The sequence below is a fragment of the Eschrichtius robustus genome, chromosome 3 (assembly GCF_028021215.1).
Source record: "Eschrichtius robustus isolate mEscRob2 chromosome 3, mEscRob2.pri, whole genome shotgun sequence".
NCBI lineage: Eukaryota > Metazoa > Chordata > Mammalia > Artiodactyla > Eschrichtiidae > Eschrichtius > Eschrichtius robustus.
In genome coordinates, this window is record NC_090826.1 from 48,289,395 (window position 1) to 48,302,049 (window position 12,655).

The 12,655-nt window shown below is 36.6% G+C and overlaps 1 protein-coding gene across 1 annotated transcript in view; it reads left to right on the forward strand.

Annotated features, from left to right (window-relative positions):
• Positions 1–1,002: 1,002 nt before the first annotated feature.
• Positions 1,003–12,655, forward strand: part of C8A (complement C8 alpha chain) — a 65,204-nt gene continuing 53,551 nt past the window's right edge. Inside the window, exon 1 of the mRNA XM_068539974.1 lies at positions 1,003–1,173. Coding sequence (XP_068396075.1) covers positions 1,097–1,173 — 77 coding nt within the window. The 5' untranslated portion in view covers positions 1,003–1,096. The remainder of the gene's footprint in view (positions 1,174–12,655) is intronic.

Here is a 12,655-nt window from a genome sequence, read left to right on the forward strand (position 1 = left end):
GAGACAATAACAAATGGGTGCCTTATTTAAATCTCCATAATTAAACCAGGTACACATTCCTTACACATGCAAGTTATTCAGTACATTTTTTTCATAACTTTGAGACTAATAATGATAGTACTGGCCAATCCTGCTAATGAGAGAATTTAAGTTTTGCCAAGGACATCAAGATAGCTGTCTATTCCTGAGCAACTTAGTTAACTTTTCTGGACCTTCATTTCTTCAACTGCAAAATGAACTGAATCATTTTCATCTCACAGACTTGTGGTCAGGATTAAGTAAAAGAAGACAAATGAAATGCCTGCCACATGTTCAATTATTATCTTTCTATCTATCCACCTGTCTTTAATTAATTTATGACTATGTCATAATTTATGACTATTAATTATGACTAAGAGAATGTATGTAGATACGGTATCACCAGTCCAGGGTGTGGTTGTTATGGCAATTCTAGAGGATGCTTCTGGAGATGTCCATTTAAGGCATGTGGTTCCCTGAAGACACAAATATGCTAGATGGTAATGATACCCAATGTCTGGACGAGAAGTGGAAAGTTCATTCAATTACCCACATTTCTCGGGCTCCAGATGTTTGACAATACATTGGAGAACTTCCCCATGTAACTATTAGCATTTCCTATATTTTGCTGGCTGTTTGTGGCAGAGCTGAAACACCAGTATGAGCCTTGTTTCAGTCTTGCAAAACAAATTGATCTAACCTCAGAAGTTCCAAGAGCTACTCAAAAAGACCACGAATCCTGGAGCTACATCTTGGTTTGGCTTTTGCCTCATTCTGAAAATAAGATCCCTTTGCTTAGCCGAAATTGGTTAAATATCCTCCTTTCCTCAACCATATGGGTATAGCTTTTCCAAAGGTCTGAAGGACAGTGGCCTTTGGTGTCTGGGATTTTAGGGTGTTTGGCTAATCAATACCCCGGTAAGTAATTAACCACATCTGAATGAGAATCAAGTGAGTTCTGTTCATTTCAAACATTAGGTACATCTTATAGATCCCAGCCTGTAGATTTCTTTTACTCCAACTCCCTGAATAGTTTTATTCCTCTCTAGGTCATATAGGGTGGTGGCTTCTGGATGAGATGTTTGCTGTTGCTTTTTTCCTCTTGTCTTTGATGACTTGTCAGCCTGGGGTAGCCATACAGGAGAAGGTGAACTGGTGAGTTGGCCAAAAGTTTCTGCAAAATTTGCAGTTAGGGGTTACTTGGTGGGGAACTGAGACACTCTCATGTTTGCAACAGGCTGTTTTAGGATGGAATGTGACCTCTTTCCACATTATTACTAATTCAGTGAAGGAGTCCAGGCCAGTGACAAGAGCATTCACTTGGTGTCAGATGGACCTGTGTGCAAATCACAGCTCCAAGACTTAGGAGCTGGGTGATCTGGAGTAAATCAGATAATTGCTTTGTGCTTGCTTCCCGATCTGTAAAATGAGAATAATAATGCCTCTTCTATAAGAGTTAATGAACATGAAATAAAATATTGGATATAAAGTATACTCAACTTAATAAATAATAGTTCTCTTGAGTTATATTGGACAATTAACCTCTGCTTATCCATTTGTGTGTAAGACTACCCATCTCATAGTGTTTTGGGAAGGATAAAATTAGATAATGTATATAAAATTATCTTGGGAAAGGCAAGAGACTGTAAAGATGCTGAGTCATTTCATTCTAGAAAAGACTTAACCTTTTGCTATGGAGTAACGAATAGAAGTGATATTTTCATACGTACATTGCATTTTACCCATTCCACTTCCTTGAGTATCCCAAACTGGCTTCACGGTTGTTGCTTTTTTAAATCCTAACATCAAGTATTTTGTGGTGCTTAAACAGCCTCTTATTTTGCCTTTGTGATAGCTTTAAAGAAGTCCCTCTCTCCCAAACATTGAAGATTTTAAGTAGAGTTATTTTATTCAAATTCTTGTTGGATGATTCAATTTTGAATCATTATTGCTTTTAAATGCTAGACTAGAGATTTCCTTTAAGTAACAGTTAAGAAGGGGGAAAGGCATTTTTATAAGCAGTTAATTTGCAACTTGTATTTAAAGCAAATACAATTTTGAAAAATCAGAAAATTCATCCCTAATAATTAGAAGATAAAGGCAAGAGAACTGTGGTAAAGGAAATCTCTGCTGAGATACTCTTAATTATAAAAGCTTATCACTGTAATCCTTTTTGAAAATGAACAAAGAGTCTTATGTTGGAACTTATCAAATAAGAAAGACCAGTGAAGAGGCAAATTTGAAGTCAAGGCAAAAGAGAACCAATTAAATACGTTACAAAGTGCTGAAGTAGGAAGTCACAAGGTCTTTTTGTCTAATGCCAGTGTGCCTGACCCTGGCTTTGCAAATGCAAAACTACATGGTGAAATAACTTTACTGGGTTCAGATTCTGGCACTGGCATTTACTATTTGTGTAATCTTAGGCAAGTTATTTAAGTTTTCTGGGTTGTAAAGTGGGAGGCAAGTAAGAGGAAAAATTAAATGCATAAAAAGTATTTAGAACAATGCCTGGTACTTAGTAAGTTTTCAATGAAAGCTGTTGCCAGTAGTGGTGTGTGATTGTCATGGTCATTTTTTGGGTATTTTTCATCTCTCTGATGGTTGATAAAAACTAGAATAAATTTGTAATGTGCCTATACATTATTGATACAATGTATAAAATAGACAACTGATGGGAACATATTGTGTATGTATAGCACAGGGAACTCTGCCTAATGCACTGTGGTAACCTAAATGGGAGGGAAATCCAAAAGGGTGGGGATATCTGTATGTGTATGGCTGATTCATTTTGTTGTGCAGTGGAAGCTAAAACAACATTGTAAAGCAACCATACTCCAATAAAAATTATTTAAAAAAATAAAATAAAATTTAACAATGAAAAAAATTGCAATGTGCCAATTAGTATGGATCTTTTGGATTAGTCTCACTTCAAACTTTAAAAAAATTTAACAATGGCAAAATAACTAACAATTTATTTTTCTTAAATAAAATATAAACACTAACATTGAAAACAGATGATATACATTTACATTTTTAATGGTATACATTTATTTTTATAAGCTCATATTTACCATTATTATAAAGTATATTGCCTGTGTGTTATTATACCATTACTATAAATTCTTAGAAAAGTGTGGTTGTTTGAGAAAAATATTTTAAGACAATGTTGATGAAAAGACGTTATATTCAGCCTCAAAAAGCGATGAATCTTATGTGTTTTATACAAATAATACATTTTAGCATGTGTGTTGCTTTAAAAAGTTAAAAAAATTTTCAATCCTTTTAATTTATTGAGATTTGTTTTATGACAAAGAATATGATATATCTTAGTGAATATGTCACAGGCACTTCAAAGTGTGTATTCATCTGTTGTGTGTAGTTCTAAGTCATTAAGTTGGTTATTAATGCTGCTCAAGTTTTCACCTCCTTGTCTATCAATTACTGAGGGAGGAATGTTGCATCCCCAAGTATATTTGTGGATTTGTCTATTTCTCCTTTCAGTTCTATCAGTTTTTGTTTCATGTATTTTGAAGCTCTGTTATTATCTGTTTATCTACTTGTCTATCTATCTATGTCTATCTATCTATCTATCTATCTTTCTACATACAGGTTTGTAGGTGATCTGCCCCTTTATCATTACGAAAGGCTTTCATTATACCTGGGTTTGCATGGTGAATTTTTTTTCCCAATATTTTATTTTAACTTATCTGACTCTTTATATTTTAAAGTATGCCTCATATAGATAGCATATAGATGGGTCTTACTTTATTATCTAGTCTAATAATCTCTGTCTTTTAATCATAGTATTTATACAACTTATATAAGATGTAATTACTGATATGCATGGGTTTGGGTTTACCATCCTTCTATTTGTCCCATCTGTTCTTTGTTTCTATTTTTCTCCTTTTTTGGTCATCTTTTGCATTTCATATTTTTTCTAATTCCAAATAATTTGTTAGCAATTCTACTTTGTTTATTTATTTTGGTTGTTACTCTAAGCTTTGCAACATTCATCATTAACTTATCACAGCCTACCTTCAAATAATATCATACCACTTCTGATACCATTTTTATTCTTCCTGAGTAACTTCTTTTGACCTTTCTTATAGTGCAGAATGAATTTTGGTGAGAGAGTTATCCATTTTCATTAGTCTAAAGAACTCTTTATTTTGCCTTTATTTTGAAGGGTATCTTTGATGAATATAAAATTCTAAGTGAAAAGCATCCTTTTTTCCTCCCACATCACTTTGAAGACATTAATATCATTCCATTATCTTCAGCTTGTATAATCTTTGAGGAGAGATCCACTTTGTTATGGACTCCTTTAATATTTTATCATTGATTTCCAGCAGTCTGATTATGATGTGCCTAGGTGTGCTTCTGTGGATTTATAGCTCTCATCAAATTTGGGGAAAAAAATTTTGCCACTATTAATTCAAACATGTTTTCTGCCACATACTTTCTCCTCTGCTTCTGATCGCAGGTATGCTCAACTCCCTGATATTATTCCACAGGTCACTGAGGCCCTGTTCTTTTTTTTATTGTTTTTGGCAGTATTTTTTCTCTGTTTCATTTTGGATAGTTTCTATATCTGTAAGTTTACTGACCTTTTCTTTTGCAGTATTTAATCTGTTTTTTAGCCCATCCAATGGATCTTTCATTTTGGTTTTTATAATTTTTCAGCTTCAATACTTTCATTTGGTACTTTTTTATATCTTTTACTTCTCATCATGTCCATGATTCCCCTTACTTTAATATACTTAAAATAACTCAAAATCCTTGTTTGCTACTTCCATCACTTTTATTTCATAGGTCTTTAGAATTAGGAAGGACTTTGACATCTAATTTAATCCACTCATGTTACAGATAAGGAAATTGAGTCCCAGAAAGAGAAGGGGAATATTAAATAACAACCAGACCACTCCTCTAGGCATTTTATGAATATTGACCAATTTAAACCTCATTATGTCCCTCTAAGACTGTTGTAATCATTATCCCCTCCAGTTGAGAGCCAGAGAGGAAACAAAGCAATTTGATATGTCAGTCACCCAGTTTCCTAGTTGTACAGTCAGGCCTTCTAATCCCCAGATCAGTGTTATTACACCATTACTGCTACCCTCACCCACCAGAAAAAAAAAAATCTTTTCAAAACTGAGCACCCATTTTGATAAGCACTATTTACAACAGCCAGGACATGGAAGAAACCAAAATGTCCATCAATGGCTAGAGGAAAGGCTAAAGGAATGGCTAAAGAAGATATGGTACATATATACAGTGGAATATTACCCAGCCATAAAAAAGAATGAAATAATGCCATTTGCAGCAACATGGATGCAACTAGAGATTATCATACTGAGTGAAGTAAGTCAAAGGCAAATACCATATGATATCGCTTATATGTGGAATCTAAAAAAATGGTACAAATGAACTTATTTACAAAACAGAAATAGAGTCACAGATGTAGAAAACAAACTTATGGTTACCGGGGGGTAAGGGGGAGGAGGGTAAATTGGGAGATTGGGATTGACATATACACACTACTATATATATTATATAATAGATAATAAGGATCTACTGTATAGCACAGGGAACTCTACGCAATACTCTGTGATGACCTATATGGGAAAAGAATCTAAAAAAGAGTGGATATATGTATATGCATAACTGATTCACTTTACTGTATACCTGAAACTAACACAACATTGTAAATCAACTATACTCCAATAAGATTTTTTTTTACAAAAAAGCAAAACAAATATTTAATTTGGAATTAGGATACCCAAAGGTTTTTATAACATTTCCAACGCAACATTTCCACTGATGAAGAATGAACAAAATACCTTAGGGGGATTAAAGAAACATGAGTGAAGACCTCAAACGTCGAAGATAACCACAAGGATCTGTTTGTTTCTTTAAATAGGTCATATAGGCAGTGGATCCTAATGAAATTTAAATCACTATCTTCTTTTTTATTTTATTGTTTCATGGGCATCAGAGTGTTCACCAAAGTAACCCAGGCCAGGGCCGTGCGAATACCTTCTATAGCTGTCCAGATGACTGGAAATCAACAAGAATTCAGGCTGCATGAAATTTTAGCTAATATAAACAATTGGAGTAGTGGATGTGACTCAAAGTGAGTCTCACGACTATGGACACTTTTTTTCGGGGTAGCTAATCTTTAGCTATACTTCAAGCAGCATTGGGTGTGGGCTTTGATGTGAGATCAACCTGGGTTTAAATCCTGGCTTCACCATTTAGTGGCTATGGAACTTGGGTAAGTTACTTAAACTCTCTAAGGCTTAACTTTCTCATCTATAAAATAGAGACAATACATATTTCATAGAGTGCTTGTCAGGAGTTAAGAGAGTTAATATAAAGCACTGAGCATAGAAACTGGCACATGGTAAGCTTTTAGAAAATTACTTTTATTACTCTATTTCCCTTTTGTCAGAAATCCTTCATAGTATTTCTTGGAATGTGTTTTTAAAATGCATAGATTTGGGAGTCAAAACAGCCTTGGTTTGAATTCTTGCTTTACCTCTTACTATCTATAAAACCTTAACCACATTATTTCATCTTCCTCTGAATCTGTTTTACTTATCTATAAAATAGGTATAATAATTCCTACTCCACAGGGGTCTAGTAAAATTTAAATTATATAACATAAGATCAAATGAGATAATATATTCATACAAAAGTTTTTATTGAGTTCCCACTGTATGCCAGGTACTGTGCTCAGCACTAGGGGACCGTGGTGATCAGTAGAGTCATGACCCCTGCCTTGCAGAACTTGGAGTCTAAGGGTGGGAATAAAGTGTGGGAGGCTCTACATATGTGGGATTGTGTTAGCATAGGGCAAGGCAAACCATCTGGAGGACATGAGACTTAACTGAACTGGGAAGGTCTGACCAGATGGATGAGGTGTGATTATTCAGTGTGGAGGAAAGAGCATTATGCATATATTGCAGGAGAGCCTGGAACATGCTTAGCACCAGAAGTTCTGTGTGGAATTCTATGTGTACCTGGAACACAGTAGACACTTTTTTTTCATTTGTTCATTCATTCATTCATTCCTTTTGTTCATTCATTCAATACATATTCCAGGTATGCTACATGATGAGCAAAATAGATAATGTCCTTACTCTCCTGGAATTTACAGTGTAGTGATGGAATCAGTCAATAAACATGTAAACCAAACATTTCAGTAAAAATTGTGATAAATAGTATGAAGGAAGCAAACAGGGTCCTTTGATAGAGGCTATCGAGCAATCTAAAAATAGGCAGGTTGGGGCGTTCTCTACGGAGGTGGATTTAAGCTGAGATACGAAGGATGGTGAGGAGAAACCAAGTGAAGAGGTCAGCACATGCTAAGATCCCCCTGCAGGAAATGGCTCATCACATTTGAGGACCTGCAGGATGGGAGCAGCACGAGACCAGGGGATTGAGTCCTGAGAGGATGTCAGAAAGGTGGGCAGGAGCCAGATCACAGAGGACCTTGGGCACCATGATGAGGAATTTGGATTTTAGTCTATGTAGTAAAAAACAAACAAACAAACAAACAAAACTCACTGGAGGGTCTTATACAGGAGGGATATTGTCTCATTTCTAATTTTTAAAAATCATCCTGAGGTCTGTGCAGAGAAGGGATTGGAGGAAATTGAAGTGGAATGTCTTGGACCATAGGAGGTCATAGCAATTATCTGGGTGAGAGATAATGGTGCCTTAAATTAGGACGGGGGCAGTTGAGACAGGCAGAAGGGAAGATATTTGAGATATATCTTGAAAGCAAAATTGACAGAAATTTCCAAAGGACTGGATATGGGGATGAGGGCAAGGAAGGAATTAAAGACCACTGTTAGGTATCTGGCTTAAGCAACTGTGTGTTAGGGTGGTTCCACTTACTGATGTGGATAAAACTGAGAGAGGAACAGTTAAAAGGAGAAAATTAAGAGTTTTGGTTCAGAGCCATTAAGTTTGCCATGACTGACAGGCACCTAGTGGAGATATAAAATGGGGCAGTTGGATAAACAAAACAGGATTTCTGAGCAGTGGTCCAGGTTGAAGATCTAAATCTAGGAGGCATTAGCATAGGTGGTATGTGAAACCCAGGAAATGGATAGCACCTTCTTAAGAGTGAGAAAAGCAAAAAAAGAAAGGCAAGACTGCACCCTGAGGAATTCTAGTTTTCAGACACATCAAAGAGAACTGGCCACAGAGGTAGGAAGGGGGTAAGGAAGTGTGGTACTGAAGAAGTCCAAGAGAGGAAGGATTTCAAGAAGGAACAATGGTTAACAGAGGGCAATTAAGACCAAGCTGGAAAACTTTCCACTGGATTTAGCAACATGGAGGTCACTGGAGACTCAGCACTTTCAAAGTCAAATTTTAAATATGTTTCATGATGTAATTCCCATGTAACTGAATGGTAGTAGCTCCAGGTTATATAATTAGTGACAATCAGTCTTGAATATAAGCTGAGCCTATTTATTAGGATGACCCACTGGAAATAATCAGGGTTGGGCCTTCTGACCTAGCCTGGGATGGGTAGCTAATTAATTACTTTGTGATCTAAATTGCTGAGGTGGCCACATTCTGGGGTCAAGCATTTGACTCACAGATTACCTGTTCAAGTCTAGGTTTTAGGCCATTTTAGGCCTTTTGCCCAAAATGCCACCCTATCTAAAAATGCAGATGGAAAGTATCTCACTAGTCTCCAGCCCTCCACAGCATAGGCATTCAATATGTTTTTGATGAAGATGGAGAGGTTTGATGAGCATGTCTGGGGTTGAGAAGGTTAGAGAGAAGAAACTAACATGTATGTCAGGCTGATGCTTGGGGCTTTCCATGCTTTGCATATGTAATCTCATTCCATATTCAAAACAGTCTCACAAGTTATTATTAACTCTGTTTTTTAGCTATAAATAGCAGAAACTGGATTTAAGTGCATGTTTGGTAGACTCGAAAGCCCTTTCTGTTACATCAGTGCTTCTTCAACTGTGTTACATAGTCTTATATATATTACATGAAAGAAAAAAATGACCTATAGTCAAAAATTGGGTAAATGCTCTGTTAAGTAAATTAAAATGCAGAACTTTTCAGAGCCTTAATGTGTTGTTGGGCATTTTAAATCTCCAAGAGCAGTATGTTGTATACAATTTATACAAATGTATTTGACCAGGTAACTTTACTTCTTTTCCTCCTCACCTCTGGTGCATATCTCAGGAACTAGTACTCCACATAGCATACTTTGGGAACACTGCACATAGCACTATATTCCCTTGTGGTGATTCTACAGATGAACAACTTAATAGCCAGACAGTTAAAGAAACTTGCTCATAGTGGCACAGCAAGGTAGACGCCAACTAAAGACTAGAATCAAAGACTCCTGAATCTTACTGCTCTACATTAAATCTCTTCCTGCTTGAGTAAATTTTCAGTAGCTGGGAAATGCTTTCAAACTATTTGCCAAGATTTACTAGGCCACAGATTTATTAAATGTTCCTGAAGTAATTGAAAAATTGATACGGTTCTTTTGGAAAGCCATTTGGCCGTATGTGTCATAAGCTTTGAAACCATTTGTATCCTTCAACCCAGCCATCCTATTCTACAGGAAGTATCTTCAGTAAGTAACTCAGAATACAGAAAAACTGGGTGCTCAGTACTCTAATTGTTTAATGTTAGTGGAATGGAACAATGTGCAGTCATCATAAAAAGTTTACATTTCTCTGATAATATTAAATGGAAAAATAAAGATATAAAAATGTAATAGTATGACCTCAACTATTTTATAAAAATTAAGAATGAAAGGAAATATAACAAAATATTAATGGTGGTGGAATTTGGGGCAATTTTTTCTTTTATAATCTTTTCTATGTTCTCTTTAGGAGAACGTATGACTTTTATAATCAACAAAAAATAAACTACCTTAAAAAATTCATTGGAATGATAAGAGAAGATGCCCGTCATATTGATATTGGCTAAAAGGTTGGAGCCCTGTAATGACTTAATGAATGGTCCTTGTGTACCTTCTGTAGCCTTGCTTCAGTGATAGCATGACTGTGTGTTCCTCTGTCTAGACATCATGTCACAAAGCTTTTAAAACTACAGCAACACAGCGCTGCTCTAAGCTTCTGCTTCCATCTATTAACACTGTTTCCTTCCATTTTGACATCATAATGCAGTCTCTGTGGGCTTACAATGACATTATCTTGACAATTCTACAGTGAGACGCAGAACTAATACTGGAGTCATTTTCTGCTCCCAAACCTCCTCCCTGTAACTTCTCTCCCACGTTTTAGTGATCAGAACTCTTGTTTTTTCTCTGTGTTTCTATGCTTCACACTTTTATTATTAGGACAATCTATCAGAAAAATGACATATGGACCAAACCTTGAGCCATTTGAATGTCTAGACACCAGGATCATTTAATTAGATTCTAACTGGAAATTAGGTTCAAATAAATTTCTAAACAATGTCATTCTATTTCCCATACATTGGCTTCATTCTTTCTATCCCCTTTTTATCCTTCCTTCCTTCCTTTGTTCCTTCCTTCCTCCCTTCCTTCCTTCCCCCCTCTCCCTCCCTCACTTTCTCCCTTCTTATTTTCTTTCCTCTCCTTCCTTGGGTCTGGCAAATGATAAGTGCCAGGAGTTCAGTAGCAAACATATGAACAGTACAGGTACCTGCCTTCATAGAGCTTATGATCTGGTGGAGAAGGCAGAAATTATACAAACATTGTAAGTATGATAATTAAGTGTTGAGAAGAAGATGTGCAGAGATTGACAAATCATATGAAGGGAGATATCTATCAGTCTGGGTGTTGGGAAATGTTTTCCTAAGGAACCAATGTCTATGATGAGACTGAAAGATACCTAGGAGTCACCCAGGAGAAAGATAGTTGGATTCTTTCACGACTGGGTTTTACAGGTCGGTGTGATCAAGGGAACAGTGGGTCCAGGAATTCAGGACATAATTAAAATTTTAAATGATGGATCACGAAATCAAAACTGATTATAAAGGAAAATGAAGATAGGAGAGGTCTTATTGCTAGAGAGAAAGCTCAGGTGTCAATGGAGGCCACAATGAGGTCCAAGAAAAGTGCACGGGAATCCTTGAGCATATAGATACAGAAGGAGACGAGGCTGTGGAGCCCCAAATAACTATTTACAGGTGACTCATGAATTAGTGATTTGGAGGAGAAGCTGTTTCAGAGAGTAAGAAAGTCCAGGATGAAAACATAGAAGATAATAGAATGAAGAAAAGGGTCATTGGAGAGGAAGAAAAGGAGCAACTGAGAGTGCAGAGCATTGGATGGTTCATTTATAGGGATGCTGAGGTCTCCCAGGATGATGAGAGGAACTGGAGTAGAGAGGAAGATGGTGAGCTGAGCACTGAAGTTTTTTTGAAGGGGTAATAGGGCTGGTGCTCTATACTAGCATCATTTTATAGATCAGAGTTTCTCAAAGTGTGGTCTACAGACTCCAGGGAGTCCCCAAGATCTTTTCAGGGTGATGCCTGGGTGTTCAAAACAATTTTACAATAATACTAAGACATTATTCACTCTTTTCACTGTGTTTATGTTTGCACTGACAGTGCAAAAGTAATGATGGACCAGTCCCTCCCATCAGGAAACTTGCACAAGACTCTTAGATAGCCTCATCCACCAGAGGGCAGACAGCAGAAGCAAGAAGAACTACAATCCTGCAGCCTGTGGAACAAAAACCACATTCACAGAAAGATAGACAAGATGAAAAGGCAGAGGGCTATGTACCAGATGAAGGAACAAGACAAAACCCCAGAAAAACAAATAAATGAAGTGGAGACAGGAAACCTTCCAGAAAAAGAATTCAGAATAATGATAGTGAAGATGATCCAGGACCTCAGAAAAAGAATGGAGGCAAAGATCGAGAAGATGCAAGAAATGTTTAACAAAGATCTAGAAGAATTAAAGAACAAACAAACAGAGATAAACAATACAATAACTGAAATGAAAACTACACTAGAAGGAATCAATAGCAGAATAACTGAGGCAGAAGAACAGATGAGTGACCTGGAAGACAGAATGGTGGAATTCACTGCTGCAGAACAGAATAAAAAAAAAAGAATGAAAAGAAATGAAGACAGCCTAAGAGACCTCTGGGACAACATTAAACACAACAACATTCGCATTATAGGGGTCCCAGAAGGAGAAGAGAGAGAGAAAGGACCAGAGAAAATATTTGAAGAGATTATAGTCGAAAACTTCCCTAACATGGGAAAGGAAATAGCCACTCAAGTCCAGGAAGCACAGTGAGTCCCACACAGGATAAACCCAAGGAGAAACACGCCGAGACACATAGCAATCAAACTGGCAAAACTTAAAGACAAAGAAAAATTATTGAAAGCAGCAAGGGAAAAGTGACAAATAACATACAAGGGAGCTCCCATAAGGTTAAGAGCTGATTTCTCAGCAGAAACTCTACAAGCCAGAAGGGAGTGGCATAATATACTTAAAGTAATGATAGGGAAGAACCTACAACCAAGATTACTCTACCCGGCAAGGATCTCATTCAGATTCGATGAAGAAATCAAAAGCTTTACAGACAAGCAAAAGCTAAGAGAATTCAGCACCACCAAACCAGCTCTACAGCAAATGCTAAAG